Here is a 21,934-nt window from a genome sequence, read left to right as displayed (position 1 = left end):
AGTAGTGGTTTATATCTGGTTTTCCTGTATCTGAGCTATGAGAAATACTACACGACTAAATACTTGGGTATTAAGAATAAAACCTTTATGTGTAGCTTTGGCTAAAAGTAGTATGGAAAGGCCATTTTGGCTCTGCTGGGGGTCTGTGCTTCTTGCAAGAGGCTGATGATGTGTGAACCTGACCTGGAGAATGGGCCTGGACTCCAGACATGGGGATTTGGTTTGAGCCCAATAGACTTTGTGTTGTGGTCCACCTACGTTAAGATCTTTCTTACCCTTAATCTAGCTGTAGTGCCTGCCCTGGTGCCTATCTTTGCTGAGCATTTGGAATTCACACTGTGAATGTAGCATAACCTCCCAGGTGCCTCGTAGCATCAGTGAATTTGTGCTTTTCTTTCCCCTTTGCTGTTGTGTGCAAAAGCTGTTTTTCTGGGCATCAGCAGGAGCGCTGGAGCTCGCAGACTGGCCAGCCCTGCAGACTACTACCTGCGTGTAGTAGAGCTCCTTCCAGTGTTGTTGTTTGGAGTGACTGCAAATAGATGATTGTTTCTTTTTTAAATTGAAGGCTTTTCTGTAATTTTGGGTTGAATTCACCTGTAAGGTCTTTTGTTAACTGGGGGCAAAGCATTGTTTCTCGTATGCCTCCATCCCAGGGTGCTGCTATATTGTAGTAAGCACGTAGTGTTCTTTGCTGCAGAAGTTTGATACCAAAACCTGGGTGGAACGCCTTGGAGCACAACATTACTAGTAGTTTCTTTTTGGTGGTTTCTTTTGACTGAGGTTAAGCCTCCTGGCAGACAGAAGCTTGCTTTTCTGTATACCAAACGGTACCGCAAATGTTTTATGACCTTTTGTATATCACTTAATCTTTCTTCCCCACCTCCCCACGCCCCTCTTCTTATTTATAAAGTACTTACATTGCAGGCATGTTACAGGGGTGGGGTTTGTTAAACATTAAGACTCCATTGGGAAGCATTGTATGTCGAAAAACATACATATCGGTTTCTTTCTCCTCTGAGCTCAAAACTCTGGAAGGAGTTGATAAAAGACCCAAACTCTAATCTAGTGTAAACTCAAGTAACCAAATGTGTTTTGATGGATTTCAGAGATAAACATATCGGAAAACAGTATGTCAAAGCCTTCCAGGATAAGGTCTTGCAGCATGTTGGTATCCTTAACTTGTAAGCAGGGCCTCTCTTGGTAACAGCTGGGTGAGCTGTGGCTGTTTACGTCTTTCTCCTGGAGGAGTCATGGAATGATTTAACTTGGCCAACATCTGGTTTTAGTAAAGAGGAATCGGGGTTCTTGGGTTCAGCTGCATGTAGAAAAATAATGTTCAAGATTTGGCTCATGGCCCCTTGTGCCCCAAGAGGGCGCAATGGCAGCAGCATAGCTCTTGGTTTAATTAAGACGTGTTTTTTTAGATGGTGTTTTTGATGCTGAAGGGCAAAGCCATAAGTGTTGTTTTCCAGTTCATAGCATCTTTGATTAGTTGGATGGAGGATCGTGTCACTTGTCAAAACTTTATAAACTGAAACAGGTGAGGGTGCAGCTTGTCTTAAGGAAAAATATTTCTCGCTCTTGTACTCACTGTACTCACTCTTGTGAGTACAGGGGAGTGTCGAAACGGGGCCCGCAGAGGTTGTGGCACCTCAGTCCTTTACAAGACCCACTGGTCAAAGCCCTCACCGTCCTGGTCTGGCTTCTGTTGTGACCCTGCTTTAAGCAGGAGGTTGGATGAGGTGGTGATGTGAGGAGCCCTTCACATGGGTTTGTGATGGCATGTGTAAACTGCTGCGGGAACAGTGCCCTTCTCCGTCTGCACGGAGCAAAGGACCCACCCCACTCCTTCAGAGTCTCATTAAAAATCACCGTGTCACATACTTTGGGGTCTTCCGCTTTGGCTGGGCGAGGAGGGCACTAGAGGTTACAAACGCACGTGCCATACGCTCTTAGCTTTTTTTAATCCTTTAAAAGTTAGAAGCTACAATACATGACCAAGAATACAGTATATTCTAGCTTTGTATGTCTTTTAGGCTCCTAGTTCAGCAAAATGTTTGCTTAATTGGGGATGTTATGGCCCATATGCTTCTGTTCCAAACAATTCAAGTGCTTTCAGTTGGAGACATAAAAATGTCTTAGTTGTGACATGCTGTTCGAGCCTTCCTGCTGCAGATGTAAAATCCATATGGCAGTGAGTCTTAATTGAAACCTGCTGGAGTTATTTTTCTCCTGCAACATATTATATGAAATATTCTTTATGCAGCTGGCTTGAAAGGATTACCCTTAATTAGATATTTCTAATAAATTAGTGCTGTTCCTTTCTGTAATGCTGTTCCTTTCTAAGAAACACGATTTTTAGTTATATAAGGCACTTCGATTTGATATTCTACATATCAGATATGGCCTGTATGATTTATTAATTATTTTATGCTGTGGACTTTAGGTAGAAGTCATTCATGACAGCCTTGTTAATCATGTGGGTAAGTCCCTCCAGGTGGGTTGTGTACTAAAAACCTGTCTGGTTGAAAAGCTAGGTCTCTAACTAGGTTTTAGATTCACGCATTTATAGTTCTTCCAGTTATTTGTTGCTGTTTGGTGAGACCGTTAGGTCAGTTTGCAGGGGAGTATGTTTTGTGATTGCAAAGAAGTTTGGAGAAAGGAATATAAAAGCTGATGTAGCTTAAACCATATTCCCCAAAGTAGATTACTCCAAGAGTCTGGAATGTGTCGGTGGGAGGCTTCAGTTTTAGTGAGATGTTGTTCCATGCATGCAGGAGTCCTTCCCCTCCTAAATAATTGTTTCCATCTGCATAGCTTATTCCGTCAGCCCCAGGGCTGCTAGTTCACGGACTGTCGAGCTGTCTGCAAAATTTGGGTCTCTTGTAAAAATGAAGATCTTTCTCACTAAATCGTCTGTGCTAGCCATGTACAAAGGAGACTTTGCTGTTGTGACACATAAAAATAATAAGGCAACCCCTACTGTGGGACCTTTAAAATAAGCAACGTTCTGGTCTTTCTTTCATGTCCTTTTAAATTTTTAGAGAGAGAAGTTTTGGGACCCTTGATTCTTATTGCATAATGTCTGGCAAGCCTTTTATTAACTCACCTGTTGTCTGAGAGTTGTACAATTTTTATATAATATGAATTTTTTCCATCTATGGTAACTTGCAATGTCCCAAGCTACTTGAATACTGTGGCTTATGGTCTGTGAGATGTCCACGAGAACAGGCATGCTCCCATCATATGGTGGAACCTGAGCATAGGAAATGACACTGAATGCAACACATAGTTGAGATCTGTGTTTCAGTGAACAGCTTGGCTGAGACCCAAGCGTACTTGTAGTGTGCGCGTTCCTGTTTGTTGATTTTGCAGCACCAACGTACTTATCCCTTTCTCTTCTTTTGCACTTCAGTACAAGGTTCCTTCTAGGATGATGGACTCTTATAGCAGTGAAGGTTGGTACCGACACAGGCTACTGTTATGTGTACGTTGGGAAGGGACCGCGAAGAAGGTGGTGAGGGCAGTGGCAAGAGCCTTCTCGACCGTTATGTGCTTACGGTTCAGCGGTAGCGTAGCAGGCAGCCTGTGCATTGATGAAGCAGTGACAGCAGGCTCCTGAGCAAGAGTTATCATTTTATACTTCTCAGTTATCCCCGCCTGGGTGGTCTAATGAAGCACGGGAGAGACATCATTGTAACTAAGAAACAGTGTAATGGCACAAACACGGAGTACTGCTCGCTCCCATTGATTTCTGAATTAGTTGAGGTCACTTAAGTGCCTGTTTCCCGGAGGAGGTGGCATGGCAGGTGTCTTTTGACTTAATCTTCAGTTCTTGGTGAACCTTCACTGGGGGTAGCCTGTGGCGGACATGGAGAGCGAACACACAAGGTCTGCCTGGCAGGGGCTGTCTTGTAGCACGGCTACTTTGGGGCAGGAAGAGGACTTCTGCACAGCAGCTCTGAAGCTTGTGCATGGTTAGCATTCAAATGCTGTCAACTTAAAACTTTTTCACTGATGCTGCCATGTTAATAGTTGGAGTCCCGGGAGCTCAGATTTCATCGTGTCTCTCTACATCTGCAATTGAGCATGCTGCCAGTGCTTGAACCTCCTTTTCTCCTCCTTGGTCATACTTCTGACAGCTCTAATCAAGTGACCGAGATTTGGAAATGAAAGTGGTGATTCTTGTCTTGAGGGTGCTGTTTGAATTCTAGAGGAAAAACAGGACTGTATAAGCTCTTGAGTGAACAGGAGCCTGTAACTCTTGCAAGGTCCATAGCAGGTGGCCAATATATAATGCAACTGGAAGGATATCCTCTTTAGCAAAGCTGTAATTATTTGTTGCCAGATGAAAGTTGTTTTTCTCGGTCAAGGTAAAGCTCAGACAATGTTAATGTTTGAAAACAGCAAGGCTAACACAGTGGAAGGAAATCCTCGCATGCCTCATAGCGGAAGGTAGACATGAGGCTGCAATATATACATCCCTGCAGCTGATCTGGGATACGGTTGTTTTGGTCAAATATTCAAGAATCCTGGACTCATTCCAGCTTGTGCATAAGAAGGGTAAAAGTAGATAAAGGTAACAGCTGTATTTAGATGGCAATATTTCCTTTGACTAGTGGGAGAGGAAGGATACCTCCTGGGAGCAGTCCTTCTAACGATATCCCTAATCCAAGAGTTTCAGAGTTCATTCACTTTGTGCTTCCTACGTTCTCTCGGCCAGCGTAAAGTAGGCGTCAGGCTGCAGGATGTTTGCAGACTGGGAAGAGTTTGGAGCAAGCACAGAGCTGCCAGGTCAGTTGGGAGAATTCAAGTCTTTTTTCCACAATGCATGCTGGTATTTAATAAGCTTTTTTTGGAGAATGACTTTGCAAAGCTTATTCTAGCTGCAATGATATATTAGTTGGAGGAAAATCTAGCCCGGGGGGTAAATCTTTAAGTGGGACCAAGGAATTGCTTCTTTAAGGCTTTCCTGTGAACTCCGCTAGTGAGGTTTGTGCAGTTTTGTAGTGGTTACCATTATCTCACTGTCAACAAAGCAGATGGCAAAGAAAAACTAGTCTTTATAAAGGTCAAGAAGTTGCTGCTTGGTTGCTTGCTGGGGCTCTATGAATATCATTTAACCCTATATGAGTACTTTTTCTGACAGTAGTACCAAGTCAAGTGTCAGGGTTCATTTAGGCCTGTCAAAGGTTCAGGAGGATGTACCCTGTGAATCCTACTTTATTAGATGAGCTCATTAGGTAAAAATCGAACAAGGGCTCAATGCCCTTTCAGTGGGCTGGTGTACCTTGTTAATTCTCTAGTTCTTTACTTCATTAATTCACAAATCCACTAACTCATGTGCTTATGAGGAAGCTGGTTTCCCAGCTGATGGTGAGAATGCTCATCCTTCCTGCCCTGTCATGGTGCAAGTATCACAGTGGAAAGCTGGGAGCCTCAGCAGCGTTGGATGCTGATGTTTTGAAAGTTTTTGTGTGAGGTGATGGACTTACAGCTTCCATCATGGAAGTTCAGTTTCTACCATTCCCATGGGTTGTTCCAGAGTAATTTGGAAGAGTTTCAGTCTTATCAGAAACGGCCCAACATTTGCTTTCGTACAGCTGCAAGGACAGCAGGTCTTGTCTCCTCCTCTCCTTTGTATCTGGTGTACGTGTGGCTCTTGCTTTAGCCCCGTGTTGCTGCTCCCAGCATAGATCAGCCTGAGCTATATCAGCGTGAGCTGTGTCTTGGGCCAAAGCGTGAGCAGGAGTTGAGTCAGCAGCCGCAGCCCAGTGATGCCAGTGTCAGAAAATGTCCGTTGTACAACAGTGGCTGCTTAGACCAGCCTGGTTAAAACATACCATCCTGAATAGCAGTTTGGTTATGAGAGTTCATCAGGCTTAGTAGAGCTGTGAGGTAAAACATAGTTGCTGTAGTTCATCTGCTCGTGTCCATGTCCTTAGATTTACTTTTATGAAACTTTTGAAGTTTTCAGCTCGTCTGCCAGTCTGAACTGAACTTGTGCTTCTTCAGCTTGTTGAATTCAACAGTGCTTATTGAGTTGATGATCTTGTGATATCTTCTTTTTGCCTTTGCGATAGCACTGTGTCACTTTCAACTTGCACACCGGGCGTAAACTGAAGAACAAAAATGTGTCTTGCAACATCACTTGCCATTGATACCTGAGACTTTGTATGCCTGGTCTCCTCTTTGGCCCTGCAGTTAGAGCAGTGGATTCTTATACAGAAGCAAACAGCTTGTGGGGATTTATAGGCACTACTCTAGTCTCTGACCAACCTTTGAGATGATCTTGCACCACTAACCTCATCTGACCTGTGTTCTTCCTCCTTTAAACCCTGCGCTAGAGTTTGGAGATGTCTCTTCCATTCTCCTCATTGGCCCCTAAGTCGTAGATCATGCCTGCAATCTTCTAATTCTGGTTTTCATGAAGACTCATTGTAATTAAACTTTGTCATGTATATTTTGGAAAAACAAGCCCTCTCCTAATGAGTTAACAAACTCTTGACTACTAATAGCTCTGTAAGGGCCATGAGCTGTATTGTGCAATCGGGTTCAGCATCTCAACCAGTTTTGTTCCAGCTGTTGCGTCGTTTATAGATGAAACTAGTACAAACAAGCTCCGTGTGGTGACTTCAGAGCAGGGTGCCGGCATAGCAAAAATAGTGATAGCTGACTTATTTTTTTAACTTCTGAGCTTTTAAAGCAGCATCCCAGTTCTGTTCCTGCCCCGGCTCTCTTCTAGAGGACAAACGAGGAGAATGCCCATAAATATAAATTATGGGCCACTTGTAATCTCTCCACACAGAGAAATTTGGATTCCTCCTGATGGACCTTTTACTGGTAAAGCGATGACAAAGTAGAACAGAAGCCTGTTAGGATAAATGATGGCACTTTTGAGTACGGGCACAACTGTTGTTTATGAGTGGAATAATTGGCACTTACTATTGCCTGACTGCTAAACAAGAACTTCTGCTACTAGGCTGTATTAAATTTTCTTTTTATTTTGGAAATAATTGAGCAATCAGGATCTGTGAAAAAGCTACTCCCTTTAGAGGGGGGTATCATTCTGTTCCCCCACTCAGAGGCTGATGGATGTCCTACCCACAAATGAGCACAGTGGCATTTCATTCCCAAGCAAACACCCTCTATCCACGTCTGTAGGGACAGTGTCTGGTGACCTGTCTGGTAAGTATTTTTCTCTGGATCTTGAATTTGGAGTATTTAGATAAGTGGATTTAGTTTTTATTATAATTGTTCAACAAGATAAGCTTCAGTAACACAGAAGGGGTTCCAGCCTAATCTCTGAAGTAGTTTCAGCCAGTCTGACCCAATACAAAAAAACTTCCGGGGAGATTTTCAAAACCGTAAGATACTAAAATCTATCCAAAAAACCCTAAACAAGACTTTGCTTTGAAAACTGCATTTGTACTTAGTCCATACTCTGGTCTTTAGGTGTTTCACTTTTAATCTTAATAAAGAGCTTATTTGTGTAGCTATGATCAAGTCACTCCTACTTTTCTCCTCCTCTTGTCTTACCGTCCTTACTAAAACTCTAGCTTATCTGAGTCAAGCTATCAGTAGCTATTGTTTAGCTGCCTCGTAACCTTGGTAGCTCTGAACCCTTTGCTTCTACTGTGATCTTGGGGCCATGCCACGTGCATGACTTCTGTTCTTTCAAGAGTGGATGTTTGGCATTCTTCGGGCAGTAACTCCTATGGGATGCCAGAAAACACACTGACTCATGGTGAGTTCAGCCCATGGCGCCCGTCCCGCTGCTTGTGCTTGTGGTGCAGGAAACAACAAAATTACAACCTAACCCATCACATCTTTGGGTTGAGAACTGGGGCAGCAGAGTAAGACAGTCCATTTCTGACACTCTGTCACTTTGTAGCTCTGTTGCCCCATCCATTTCCCAGAAGGGAACAGAAAATTCAACTTGCAAAAATCAAAACAAGGTTTGTGAAGTGGGCTAGGATGTGAGCTTGGGAATCTGATCTCCTGTATATTCTTTTTCTATGAAAATTAAGGAGGTGAAAAGTGTTTCATGAAGGTGGTGCTGGGGGTGAGTTCTGCAGCATGGACTCTGGTCCTGTGTGAGCTCGACGGAGACAGCTGTGCTGGCATGAGGCAGTGGTTACTCATTACAGCCTGAGAGGGAACTGACTGCTGGTCCTTTGTCCCATCTGCCTCTCTTCTGTCACACCTTAGAAATGATGTGTAGCACTTTAGAAATGATGTGTAGCACTTTGTCAGCTGGTTGCAGTGATAATAGGTCCCTGTGTTTAAAGGAAGTGAACAAGCAGCTTGGTGGTCATTAATCTGGTGCCTGTCACTTCTTTCTGCCCTGAGTGTCCAGCAAGAAATATATGGTTTTTGCGAGGCACAGCACCCAGTAGGTGTCAGACACGTGTTTGAATAGGGAGGGAAACAAGGTCATCCTCAGAAACCCGCTAAGACTTCTAATTTTATACAGTCTGAAAATGCCCAGGAGGCGTAAACTTATTCAATTTAAATTAGTAAGTAAGTCTTGGTTATTCATCAGAATAAGTGTTTTTGTGTTTTAAGAATAGCTGCTGTGTCTTAGCACTTCCTCCTATTGTTACAGCTTTTCCTTGAGCAGTGGAAATGTTTTGGGTGGTTTAAATTACATTACAGTAGTAATTAGGTTTAAGGCACTTCAGAGTTCACTTGTCTAAATAGACATCTCTGCCTGAAGAGTGTATGATTGTTTTTTTTCCCCCTCTTCCTTCACTTCCCCAAGCCATGATATTACCAAACGGGGTGGGCAGCTGGAGGCAGTCATGTACCCAACCACTGATCCATGTCTGGTGGAGATTTCTGCTCAGAGCTGCTGTTCCTGATGGTAATGTGATGAAGTGGCTCTGGCTTCGCCACCCTGCTAGTCCCGCTCTACTACAGTATCGCATCCCACCAGATAACCAGGGGTTCCTCCTTTGCCCAATGTTTTTTCTTTTTTCTTAGATGTGAGATTAATAGCCATCTGCATACAAACAATCTCAGTTTAGGAAGCATCTGTTGTTGCTGTTTGTCCACTGCCTGAAGTCCTAATCCTCTGTTACAACTCCTGCGTGCGGTAAAGCAGATTATGTGCTCTGACGCAGAGCTTGTGGCTACAGGCAGGTTTGGTTTTACAGTAAGCGGGGTCTGATCGTTCGTGGTTGGGTCTGAGGCACCCTAAGTGCGGGTAGGGCAGGGAGGGTCGAGGAGATGATGCTGGGCAGCTGGGGAAGGTGATGCTTTACCTCCCTGTTTGCACTGGGTTGATACCCCAGCTCCCATGGGTATGCCTGTATCTCTCCCAGTAGGATGACAAATTAAGCTTTGCCTCATGAAGAAAAGTCATGAGCGGAAGCACTTTGTAGGGTTTGAGTGTTGCTGTGGCTGTTTCTTGACAGCTGTTGGGCCAAGATGCTTGTCTGATCTCCCAGCTCAGGGCAGAGCAGAGCCAGCCGGTGTTGCGGGGCTGGCTGCTGGGAGCCGGTGCCTGTTACCCAGACGTGATTGCGACTTCGCGCCTTGCCCCAGGCCACAGCCTGGGTGCTGCCTCCCTGGCAGACTGGGAACAAGCTGGGGCTTGGATAATCTCACCGCCTCGGTGACTCCAGAAACTGTAATAATCTCTTAATCTTAATGGGCCCACGTGATAAATAGGTAACACTGCTTGAGGGTTTTCTTGATATGTGACAGGGTGGAGGGGGGATAAATTATTTTCAGGCTTTTGTAATATTATGTACCTTGTAAAAATAAACCTGCTGGAGAAAAGAGAATTGCGTGTTAGGGATTTCAGCTTTGTTCAGGTTTTTCTACGCCACATTGCAATGTCTTTCACTTGCATTTGATTTTCATGGTAACAAATTACTCTGTGAGTGCTTGCAGAATGCAATGCCGCCATAAGATCTTACGATGCAGCTCACGAATGTTGTGTTCAAGCCGACCTGAAGGCACTGATGCTGAGCTCTGTCAAGCCGTGTTCAGAGGCAGGTCTCCCAGGCTGGCGCGGTCCCTGAGGTCTGGCAGAGGATTCCTGTAGTCTTTAGGTCTCCAACCTGCATGTGCTTTGCCCAGCTGAAATTCCCATTTATCCAAAAGCATGCTGGATGGTTTTTTCCTTCCTTTTTGGTCCTGAAAAAATATCAGATTTACTGAGTGAGCCAAGCCGTGTCAGTTTGGCAGGATGTGTAGACAGCTTCAGAAATAACTCGTGCACTAAAGCTGTGATGATAACAGCGCTGGGTCTGTACCAGTGATTCATTTGAACTAGTTGGCTGCTGAAAGCATTGGCATGTCTCTTTGTCTCCATATTTGAGTAAGATTCAGTTCCTATGGCCCAGATGATCTCGTCCTAGTGAGCTTGGCTCATCTATAATGACGCCAAGAAGACTGTCCTAGTGCATGAAACATGCTGGAGAGCTTGAAACTAGAGTTGGAATATTTATCCTGATTCACTCTGTCCAAAAATGCGGACTCAGCTGGCCTCGTGTCCTATTCCTCCACCTCTTTTCTCACAAGCTAGGAAATAAACTTGTTGATTATTCCTCCCAAATGCCATGAATAACCTAAGTCCAGACAGGACTGAATGTCTGAACGGCTGTAGATGGTAGTGCAGCTGTTATTATCCACAGATAAACTTTCAGTAATGCTTGTGTACTGCTTTAAATGAGTAACCAAAGCTGAATGTACTATTAAAGAATTCTGTTTTCATTCTAGATACTTAAAATTCGCCTCAGTTGTGCAACAAGCCCAGCTGAATTACTACTGCTGCGTTAGAAACCTGCGATGAAGAAGCTCACTCATACGAGTGACTGGCAGCCTGGCTGTCTGAAAATCTGCCAGTCAAAAAGGGCAAGCAGTTGGCTGAAGTTATTAAAACAAATGTAGCGAGAAGGAACATAGCTGAGAGATAAAAGAAATGTAGTTGTGGGCTGTTGTGCCTATCTGTTTGTGTTACTGGCAGCTTAGATGTGCTTTTGGTACAGGAGGAAGAGTGGCCTGAAAGCCAACCACTTGTTTCAGGGCATGGTGTGCTCGGTGGGAAGCCTTTTGGAAACGGTGGGTCCTCTCCAGGGGGAGAAAAAGCTTTCCTGAGTTTGTGAAAACAGCAAAACTTTGAGTAGCCACATGTCCTCTCACAGGTGTTGTTGTTGTCATCCCCTCTTGCTCTCCCCTCCCATGTCTGAAACCCTGGGCAGTTTGTGTGGTCACACGTGATGGCCCAGGTTTCTGCCCGATGTAACTTTGAAACAACCGTTGCCCGCGTACCTGCATAAAAGCATCAGAACTATTTTGATTTACTTTTTGCACGTTGGTAAGCTCTTTGGTATTGCATGCATTTTTTTAATAATATGCTGCCTACGTATAATTCAGTGCTGTTGTGAAAGCTGTGGCTCATGGATGGGCTTTTGTTATAACTGAATTTCACAAGCCGGGGTTCTGCCAGACTGGTATGTTCTGTGGTTTATCTTGGTTCGGAGCTGATGGAGGAGAAGCTGTATGGATAACCTGAGTTTTGAATTTGATCCCTTGATTCTTTTTAGGACCACTTGTAGTGAGACAAAATTTTGCAAGACTTGGAGTTAGTAGGAAGGGAGGGGAATCCCATTAATACTTTTGCATACTTAGTATGGGGAGTTTTAAGAGTCCCAGATCAAATTACCCTCCCTCCGTCTCGCTGGGGGACTGAAGCTGTGCTGGGGTATAGCTGATGGTTGCAGGCTGGGTTGTGCCTAAACCATGGAAAATTGATGCCATTTAATGTAGCACAGAGGGTGTTAATCTGGGATCCCTCTCGGATGCAGCCAGGGCTTTGCCTGCAGGTAGGCTTGGGACAGAGTCTGGGCTAAACCTGCTCTACAGAGGGAGCGAAGGGGAATGGTGGTGGGAGGTTGGGCAGCGTTCCTTCTGCAACAAGTCGGCTGCATGTTTGCAAGGGGGGGGGGGGGGGGAAGCAGCTGGGCTAAAGCAGTGGCTGGAAAAATAGCTGTATTAGTGGGTAAGAAACAAAACTGAGATGGCCTCTGCGTGCTTTTCTGACGGATTGTCTCTAAAATAGCTGCTGCTGCTCTTTAAGCCATTGCAGGCAAAGCAGGCTGAGCCATAGATCCAGTCTTACTGGGAATATTGGAAACAAGGACCGGGGTTATTACCTGTGCTGGAGAAGCTTTGCATGTCTTCATTATGGAAACTTTAAATAAATTACTTGTTTGTCCCTTTAACTTCAGGATTATGAATAGTAAGTGTTAGAGGAAAGGGAAGTTACAGGAACACTGAAAGGAGGTTTGGTGGAGAGAATAACAAGCAAAGAACAAAACCTCTTAGGACAGCAGGGAGGTGGAAATTTGATCACTTTAACCCTTCACTCGCTCCTGTGTTGCTTGTTGATGAGATTTTAAAGAAGGATCTGGATCTTGCAAAATATTCTCTGTGGGTGTTACAGGTTTACACTGCTCTTTCAACACCAGCGTCTTACATACAGCTGGGATTTACTCACTGCTCAACTATGGCAGGAAATGCTGAATTTGCTTTTTTAATAAGTGCTCAGTTTTTTGCTGATCCCCCTGCATCCCCAGGCAGATACTTCGTGCTTTCCTTGATGTTCTCTTACTTCAGAGAAATACAATTTTGAGGAGCAAATATGCTGTTTGACTCCTCCTTCCCAGTGCTGCTTGTGGGAGTTACTTTTTCACGCGGCTGAGGCTTGAATTAATGTTTATCAAGCCTCACCTTCAGCCCAGGCTTGGAGATAACTCCTTGCTATTTTCTGGTTACTCCAAGGGCTGGATGCTGGCTTGGGCTGTGTCCTTCAGCCGCGTCCCAGGCATGGGCGGCTCAGCCTCGGGCACCGCTGCCTTGAAGGTGCAAGTGGATTTACTGTGACTTCTGCTCGTTCCGCCCAGCGGGTGGATGTGGGGAGGGAGGAGAGGATGCTCACAGACACCCAATCCGCACTTCGTGGGTGACAAGGAACGGCTCTTCATTATCACTGGCGAGGCTCAGCAGCTGCTCTTCAGCTCGGTAGCGGAGGGGCACGGATGCACTGACTGCCGCTCTCCTCCCCGTCTGGACATGGACAAGCGTGGCACACGTGGCTCTGGGGTCGCCAGAAGCGGGATCCCCAAGCCCTGGGTGGTGTTGGCGCCTGCCCAGCCAGCCAGCTGCGCCCGGCTTGGCAGCCTCGGCAGGTACGGAGCGTGGTCGTGGGGTACGGCTGTACGGGGTGAGCACTGCTCCTCTTCCTCCTGAAGGCACGGCGTAGAGGTAGGGCAATGCTTGGGGCAGGAGAGGTGGAAACAGGGTAAATTTCCAGAGGCAAGAAGGCTATAATATGCTCTTTAAAACTGTGCTTTGACTGCCTTGATTATGAAATGAAACTTATTAAAGCTCCCCCCCTGCTTTTTTAATATTAACTCTGTAATTGGGATATCAGTGCAGCCAGCTGTGAAGGTGGGACCTGGGGAGTGCGTGCGTGGCTGGGGGGGGGCTGGATGCAGACTGCGTGTTTCCTTGTGATTCGGTGGTAACGCTGCCCTGGCGGCTTGTGGGGTTTAAGGGCTGCTCAGTGGTTTGTAGACCTCTGTGAAGGTGAGAACTGCTTGTATACAAATATTGCGCAAAGCACATACTAAGGGAAACAACTGAAAACTGAACTATTTTGCTTGACAGACATGGTACTGTTTGTGTGCTTAAGTGACATTAAAAGACTTAAGACTTCTAAGCTGATGAAAATACTCATTAGATGAAGTTGCACCAAGTTTCAGAACATCTCCCTGTTGCAATAATCAAAACTGAAATTGAATCTCAAAAATGCGGTTTTGAGGGAATGTACTCATGGTGATTTTATTTCTAGCCAGAGCTCACATTTTCATGTTTCTGTCTGACATCTCATTTTTCCTAGTCTGATTTGACCTTGTGTGTAGAAGCAAGAAAGGAAATCTTTGAAAGATCTCAGGGAAAAATTGAGATGTAAAAAAAAAAAAAAAATCTTAGGGGGAATGACACAGGAATAATATGGTAAATTACTTTAAAATTACCCATGTGTAAGAACCTTGAGTATTACAAGGTTTCTGTGATAGAAATCAAAATATTCAGTAACAACTTACGGTTTTTGCCAAACAAGTTAGTGCAGTTCCAGTGTCTGTACTGGTGCCAGAACACCTCTGTGGTCAGGTCTGAAGCGGTGCTACAGGTGGAACCCCAGATTTGCTCACTAGCTTTGACCAAAACACTTAACTCCTACCAAGTCGAATTTGCATCTGTTCGTTCAGGACTCACAGCAGGTGAAATGCACCCTGTATGTATTTGTGTAACCAAGCCTCTTTGCTAGGATTGACCTAAAACATGCCTATACAATAAGGCGATGGTACACCAACCATCCTGGTTTTCTGATTAATTGACATTAATTTTTGCACCATTAACTGTGGCACGCTCGTTGGTTCCCATTAAGACACCTACTGGCTTACCCAGCAGTGGTGGTGTCATGCCTCTAAAGCACTGCTGAGAAAAAACTATTGCTGAGGCAGCTCCGCTGCCTCGTGCTCCTCCTCTCGGTGTTGTAAAGCTTGTGGTACGTGGGGGTGGCTGGGGTCGGTGGCCCTGGGCTTGCAGGTGGCACTCCCGTTATTAGCTGTAGAACGGGTTATAAATCTCAGCCAAGGGGAGGCTTTTCATGGCACTGTAACAGCCAAGCATGTAGTCTTATGTGTAATAAATCTTACCTGAGAAATCCAAGAAAGGAGCTTATGACTGTCCTTCCTGTCTTCCTGCATCCCTAAACCTCTCGTGTGTGAAGCATAGCTGGATTCCAGCACATCTCCCAACCCCTCCTTGCTTTGTGCTGGTCAGCAGGTTACTCTTGTGACTCCTTCAAAGCCTCCTGCCTGTTCCCATACATCTAAGGAACAACTTACAATTACTCATTCTCTGCTGTGATGTAGATACAGCTGGTAGAACGGGCTACAAGAGGAAACGAGTCCTGTCAACCTGATTTACTCCAAGTTCAACATTAAAGAAGTTGTAGGACAAATATTTAGTATGTGTGACTCTGCTTTTGTAAAAAGCCTTTGTCTTCATGACCGATCACACAAAAAATAAGTTCACAGCCCTTTAATAAAGGATTCAAACACACTAGCAGTCTTTCCTCTGAAGCCATGTGGTCCCTCACCCCCTTTGTCCCTAAGATGAGCAGCTGAGGTGTGTAGAGATTGAATATCTTGCCTAAAGTCACAGTGGTGATGGAAATAAAGTAAGGGTGTCTCGTCTGACGTAACGGTAGCATGCTTTGGGGATGCGTTCAGTAACTGGGAGGTACTGACTCATTCTAGCCTCAGTAAGATCCCTGGCAGTGTGTGCTGTAGGGTTGTGACAGCCAAGTCACTGCAGGGCAGCGAGCCCGTGCCAGCCACTTTGCAGGAATCCCGTGCGCAGGCTTTGCCTCGCGGCAGCCGGAGAAAGCCCAGGGCAGCTTCTGTGCCGAGGACAGGGTAATGGGTAAGAACAAGAATCCAGGAGCTCCTGTCTGTAGCCAGTGCCACTGGTCTGTGCGTTTTGCCACCCCATGCTAACTGGTCTGTGGTTTTTGGCATCCTGGTGTTGTGCTGATAGGTGGAACTTGAACGACAGACTGGGTTTCGTGATTGCTGGATGGACAAAGCTGCTCACGTGTTTAGATGCATGTGGATTCAGTGGATTGTGTGAAGATAGAAATAGAGATGAGAACGCCACCTTTTAATAATTCTCCTATAATCATCCAGTAGATCATATGATCTCGTATAATCATCCAGTAGATCGGGCTTATCAATTCACAATTGCTTTAACACAATACTCCCAAAGCTTTAGGTACAGTACTCCTAAAGCTTTGTTTTGGCCAGGTACCCCTTTCTCGGGGCCGGATTTCCGTGTCAGTGGAAGGCCCTTCCTGTGTGGCTTACTGTGCTACTGCAGGGAAAGTGAGCAGCGGGCTCGCCTGCAGTGACCTTACAGTGAAACAAAAAACCACGTACAGAGAGCATGGCTTATGTCTTCTGAGGCCAAAACAAACTCTAGCGTGATGGGACAGACACCCAGCGAATAGACTAAACTAAACATGGCTTTGAATATTTTTAATTTGGCTGGATCTGCATGGGCTTATCAGTGTGGTGTTTGTTCTGCTCTGAGTTTTGGTCTGAGACACCTCAGGCAGATCTGTAATTACAGGCAAATTTTGTTATTCCTTAGCTTTCTTATTTAGACCCTTACTAGACAGAGTGGAGACAAGTCTACTCCCAGTGAAGGCTTGACAGACAGATGTTGAGATGGAGTTGCTTTGTCCTTAAAAAGTGTTTCTATCAAAGTATTTGTTGGGTAAGGTATAACCTGTGCTTTATTTAAAACTCCCAGCGCTGTGGTGGAGGTAACCCCCGGAGTTCAGGCCTGTCTCAGAAAGCGATGGTGGTGCTAACCTAAAGCAGTGGGTTACACCCAAGCATCTGGATTCACATTTTTCACTCCACATAGCACTGGGCAAAGGATGACTATTTTGTCTTTCTGGTGTCACTAGGGATGCCAGGAGAGGAGTTGGGGAGTGCCTCGTTGTTGTTAGGGTGAGGGAAAGTTGGATCTGGTGTGAAATACTCCACTCACGCAGAGCTTTCTGGCATGTCCTCTTTATCACTTGCAGAACAGGCTTCTTCAAAACAACCTTAAATGACGCTGCTCCCCGAGCTGCTTGCATAATGATGATCTTGATGAACTGATTGCTGTGTTACTGACAACAAGCTGTAATCTTATTAGCAAATTGTAGTAGTGACATCTGAGCTAATCTTGCTGGTGCTGTAGAGACAGACCTTCAAGTGTGCCGTCCCATGGGTGCAAAGTCCTTGATAAAACGCCTTAATGCGAACATAAGTGGTGGTTGGCAGCAGTGCTATATAAAATAGCCTGGGCTAGAGGCACTGTGACTTCTTGTAGGGGATGCTCTCAGTGAAACTAATACACTATATGTGTAAATCCTCTATGGTTAGAGATATGCAAAGTCGTGTGTCAGCAGTGGCAGCCTGCTTCTAAGATTGCTTTAATTCTGCCTCTTCAGCTGCTTTGGTTTAGTTAAGCCAGGGAAAGTAAAGCATGGTAAGAGTGTATCAGGTAAGTTACTGTTCATCGCTGCCACAGTAATTTGATAATTAGTCTCTTTGCTTTTATGGTCTAGTCCGAGAAATTTGAACCAGCCATGTGATTTTCATTTTCTCCTAAGAGTAAACTTCAGTATTGCTCTTTTGCTGCCTGCTGTTGGCAGGAGGAGGGAATCAGCCGTCTGTGGTGTTAGTGTACAAAATCTGGAGGATTGTAGGAGTAACAACCCCAGGATTTAAAGATTTGCAATAAAGCTTGCTTTTGATTTAGACACTTGGTAGAAAAGTTGTGCAGCTTTTGTCCACAAGGCACCTCCTAGACAAATTTTCTATCTGAGTTGGGAACAGAGTTTTGTGTAATTCTGTGTGTCTGAATAAAATAGCTGATTGTGAATAGTTGATCTAAAATTCTGATAGTAAGTAGGTTGACTTATTTCATATAATGAGTTGTTCTTATATTAACATTGATATCTCTGAAAGACTGAGGTTTAAACTTCCAATAGTGTCAGTAAGCAAAAATAGATATATTTTATACAGATATAGCTATAGATATGTGACTTACTGCCTCAGGATTTTCTCCAGCTTTTCAAATACTCCTGCCTGTTGTTTCTGGATGCCTTCACCCTACTCTATATGATCTTAAACAGGAACACATATCACATTATGAACTGTGGTGGGCTGATCAGGAGGTGATTCTTTCTCTTCAGAATTACCCACGCAGTTCTTCACCTGGGTTTAAGCTGCTCGCTCAGGGTGGGAACTTGGAAGCAAAGAGGCACTTTTCCTGTAGGGACTTTTTTGTTTGTTTCTCTTAATCCTGTGCTTTTGTACCCATCAATTGTTTTTTGACCTTGAAGTAAATTGAAAGCCAGTAAGATGCGCGTGTGTTGTGACACTAAATGTATTTTTGTTCTCTGACTTAGTGTCTTTATCTGTCAAAATACTGTAACCAGTTGGCAGAATAATTTCTCACTTTTTTCTCCCTTTCAAAAGAGCTTGTGTTTCATTTGCTGAATGGTCTGAATTCCTGTGCTGCTGTGACTTGATGTGCTGCTCCCAACTTGTTCTTGGGGTTAATTCAGACTCCTTCCATCTGCTTCGTTGTTTCATGTGTGCCTTTGTGCTTGCTCCAGATATTTGGAAATGTCTTTACAAATTAGGTGCTTGTGTGTGAAAGGACTGCCTTGTATAGCTTCAGTCTTCTGTTCTTGTTGCCTTTTTCTCATCTTAGTTTTTCTGGAAACAGTATTAAAGGAATTCTATTTTCTTGGCTTACACTTGTCACCTCCTGTTCTGTGTGAAATGCTTGAGAAGAAACCTCTCTATTTATTCATCTGCTAGAGAGGTATTTCAATGAGGGAAGGATGTTGAGCAAGCAGTGAAGTGGTCCAGGCAGCTACAGATCCTTTGAGAACCTCTCTGATGGGAATGAAGCCTGGAATGAACAAATGCATAGCAACAATGTTTATTTTATTTTTATATTTAAAAGGGCCAAGAGTTGCATGAGTGTTTGCAATATATTTGCTGTGTGTTGACAGTATCTAGGAACAGATCAACTACTCTAAGACTTCATATTCTAGCCCAGGACCAGTAAGCCACCAACACGGAGGCAGAGCTGTACAGGCATGCAAGTCTTGCTTGGGGCTACCAGTGCTCTGTCTGGAGAGGATTTATAGAAGAAATAATAAGAAAGTGAACCATATAAGGTCCATGCTAATTTCTCATAAGTCTGCTGTTAATATTGTTAAGCCAAGGTTAAACTGAAGGTGTTAGGGGAGTCAGCTGAATCAATCTCAAGCCCCGTTAAAACTGGGTGTGCCCCTAAAAAAGAGGAGAAGGTTGCATTAGGATGGTCCACAGAGTCATTCCTTTATTGTTGTCCTTAACTAGATCTTTCTGCCAGTTTGCCTTTTCTTGGGTTAATTTTTAAAACTTTATAATCTTAAGATTTTTGTTATGTTGACAGTACAACTGAGTGAACTTGATTATTCCCCCTACTCTTTGCCCATTTGCAACTGAGCAATTAACATTTTAAGCCAACAATCTACACTTTCATTCTAAACTGTTGCTATGTTTATACGTTACAGATTGCCTTCTGTTGACTATGGAATGCAATGGGGAAGAACAATCTCCTAGGTGCACTGAATCTAAAATTAACCTTCCACCTGGGGAGTTGGATTTGTAAAGCACTGTGCAGTGTATTCAAGAAAAAAAGTGTTTAGACCACAAAATAAAACATTTTCTAAATTTAAAGGCCTAACTTTGCTTTGGTGTTGTCCTGTGAGATAGGAACAGCAACACTAGTTTAGGACTTTCAGAGCTGGGCTTTGGATCCTGCTACTGCTGTGTAGAGCTGCTATGTGACATTAGCACCCCGCGCCTTGGAGAAATGGGGTTTAGCGCATTGGTCCGTGAGGCTCTCGACGAAAAAAGTTAGGATGGCTTTTGGGCTATTTGATGCACAAATAGCTCAAATATGGCACTCCTACAGTAGGCGCATAATATGACCAGCGGCGGAGATTTTTGGTGCAAGCACTACTAGATCATCTGTATTTCCCACTGTGGAAGAAAGCAAAGTAACTGTGGGTGGTGCAGAAGCACAAGCCAGAGTGGGATAGGGGTACAACAGTTCACTGTTCTCTGGCAAAACTAGTGCTCTGCTGTCTTGGTATGGACTGAAGATGCTGGTAGATTAAAAGTAACTGCTGGCAAGGCTATAGCCTGAAACCTGGACTGTCAGGGTGTTGTGACCCTTCTCAGATGTGCACCAGGAATATGCCCTAATGCCTTAGATAAGTATTACTCCACTTGGTCGTGGTATCTCCTGGACTAAAACTTGTGTTCAGGATCTGATATCTGGGTAAGTAATGAAGAACCTGTAAGTCAAGAGTCATGCTTTTGAAAGAGCTGAGGACTGTATTTAGGTTGGCTTAAAATTTGGGGGCTTTTCCAGGCAGCTCTGCGGCAGGTGTGGGGAAGGGATTGTCACAGCTGTGTGTGACACAGGCTTGCCGCACAGTGCGTGTGCTGGGTGCAGGCTGCTGCTCAGGTCTAGCGTAGGTTCTGCTGAACCAGCAAACCTGGATCTAAGTGGGTTTGGTGTGAATCCACAGCGATTTCTGGGATGCTGGATGAGCCTGCTTTACACCAGGCTGAGAATGACAGAAAGATACAGAACAAAGCAGCTCTAAAATGTATAACCTAGATCCCATAGTAGTACAGTGCAATAACTTAGGGCAAGAAGAGTAGTTGTGTGCCCGCTGAAGGTCTTTAGTAGAGCAATTAGGAGAGCTTGTAAGATGGTCCCTTAGCCTGTGTAGTGTTGTGCATTGGGAGACTCCTCTTCAGTGCAGGTTTGGCTGCCAGTATTACTGGCACTGATGTGGCCAAAACCAAGTCCCTCAAGATAATCTAAAATCCTCTTCCTAGTTTCATGTTGCAAGTGACAATTTCTAGTGACTGGCGTGTAATAGAATTCTAGTGAGATATCATGGCAAGGTATTAAACAGCCTTTTTGATGCTAGCGAGATGGCTTTGTTTAAATCTAATCTTCTTACAAGAAGGCCGTCAGCAAATGTGAGGAAGTGGAGAGTACTGAAGATGAAGAGTTAATATAAGGAATGTGACTTACATTTTTAACTCTTAAAGGGTAAAGATATAAGTAAAAAGTTGAAAGGGGAAATAATTTGGGATGGTAGTAGTAATAGAACTGAGAGATGGGCATGAACTATGAAGGTTAAATAAATAATCAAGCTAAGATTTTTTTAAAAAATTATTTAAGTGCTGTACCAGGCTATGAAGTGGCAACTCCACTAAAGGCCTGTTATTTGGATATCCAGGAGTAGGAAAGGTGGGGGAAGGTAGGGATGGGTACTAAACAAGCAGATCACCTCTGCCCTTGTCAGAGGTGGGCTGGGTGGTGTAATAGCTATTTTCAATCTTTAACTTTTGTGTTTCTGTACAACAAACAAACAAAAGCCTTCTTAATCTTGTTCTCAATGCTGTTACTGGCTCCTGAAGTTCCAAGAATTATGGCTATTGCTTCAGTTCTGACCTTTAGAAGAGAAGGGCTGCCTATGTGCATATTAGAAAAAGGTATGGGCATAATATGCATGCACATGTGTAAATATAAGTGCAGAATATCCTTCGACATATGCCTCCTAGTTGTTAGATCTTCAAATTTAGTCCTTTATGACTTGAAATGCTTCTTACAACAGAAGCAAGTTAGTGACAACTCGTAATAATGGCTTTCTGGAATGAAAGAACCTAAAATTTTCCAGATATTTTGCTGTCTATAACTTTCTAAGTCCTAGAGTTAAGAGGCTAAATTGCATTTGGTGGTTGTTTTGTTGTCATGGTTTTCAAGGCATAAGACTCAATCTGCTTTTTTTGTCATGAAACTAGAAAGCAATTTAAGCCTGTGTTTGGTGGTAGTAGCTGTTCACAGGTGTCTTTCAAAGCATCTAGTTAGTGTAGTGTGCAGCCTCTTTGATTTTGTATTCATAAATTGAACCACTGAGGTGTTTTCACAAGTAGGTTCCACTTATCCCGCCTCCCCTTTTTTTAAAGTCTTTGAAAAAGATATACAGCAGGGTTTAAATGGCTTGCAACCCTTTGAAGTGAATTAAATTTCATTTTGAGAGGGGCATCTTTTTATGAACTGATGATGAGAACCTCACAACTTTCTGCAGAGAGGTTGAAAGCTGAACGAGGCCAGTCTGGGGCTTCACCTGCCCATGAATTAATCAACAGCGTGGCAAGAAAATTCTGTATGTTTGGGTTTCCCAGGACACTTGTACTGTTTCTCA

At 44.1% G+C, this 21,934-nt stretch overlaps 1 protein-coding gene across 4 annotated transcripts in view; it reads left to right on the top strand.

Annotated features, from left to right (window-relative positions):
- The first annotated feature begins 3,438 nt into the window (after positions 1-3,438).
- Positions 3,439-21,934, top strand: part of ARHGAP40 (Rho GTPase activating protein 40) — a 39,829-nt gene continuing 21,333 nt past the window's right edge. Inside the window, exon 1 of one of the 4 annotated variants that reach the window (XM_075108635.1) lies at positions 3,439-3,458. Coding sequence is in view for 2 of the 4 variants with exons in the window: in XM_075108633.1 (XP_074964734.1) it covers positions 12,925-13,202 (278 nt within the window). In the remaining 2 variants the exon portion in view is untranslated. Of the gene's footprint in view, positions 3,459-11,709; positions 11,838-12,745; positions 13,203-21,934 lie in introns of those variants that run through there. The other 3 variants (XM_075108634.1, XM_075108633.1, XM_075108632.1) reach the window with 3 other exon arrangements.

The sequence above is a fragment of the Phalacrocorax aristotelis genome, chromosome 13 (genome assembly GCF_949628215.1).
Source record: "Phalacrocorax aristotelis chromosome 13, bGulAri2.1, whole genome shotgun sequence".
NCBI classification, from domain to species: Eukaryota; Metazoa; Chordata; class Aves; order Suliformes; family Phalacrocoracidae; genus Phalacrocorax; species Phalacrocorax aristotelis.
Note: the sequence above shows the minus strand (reverse complement) of the source record. Positions and strands in the feature narration are given on the sequence as shown.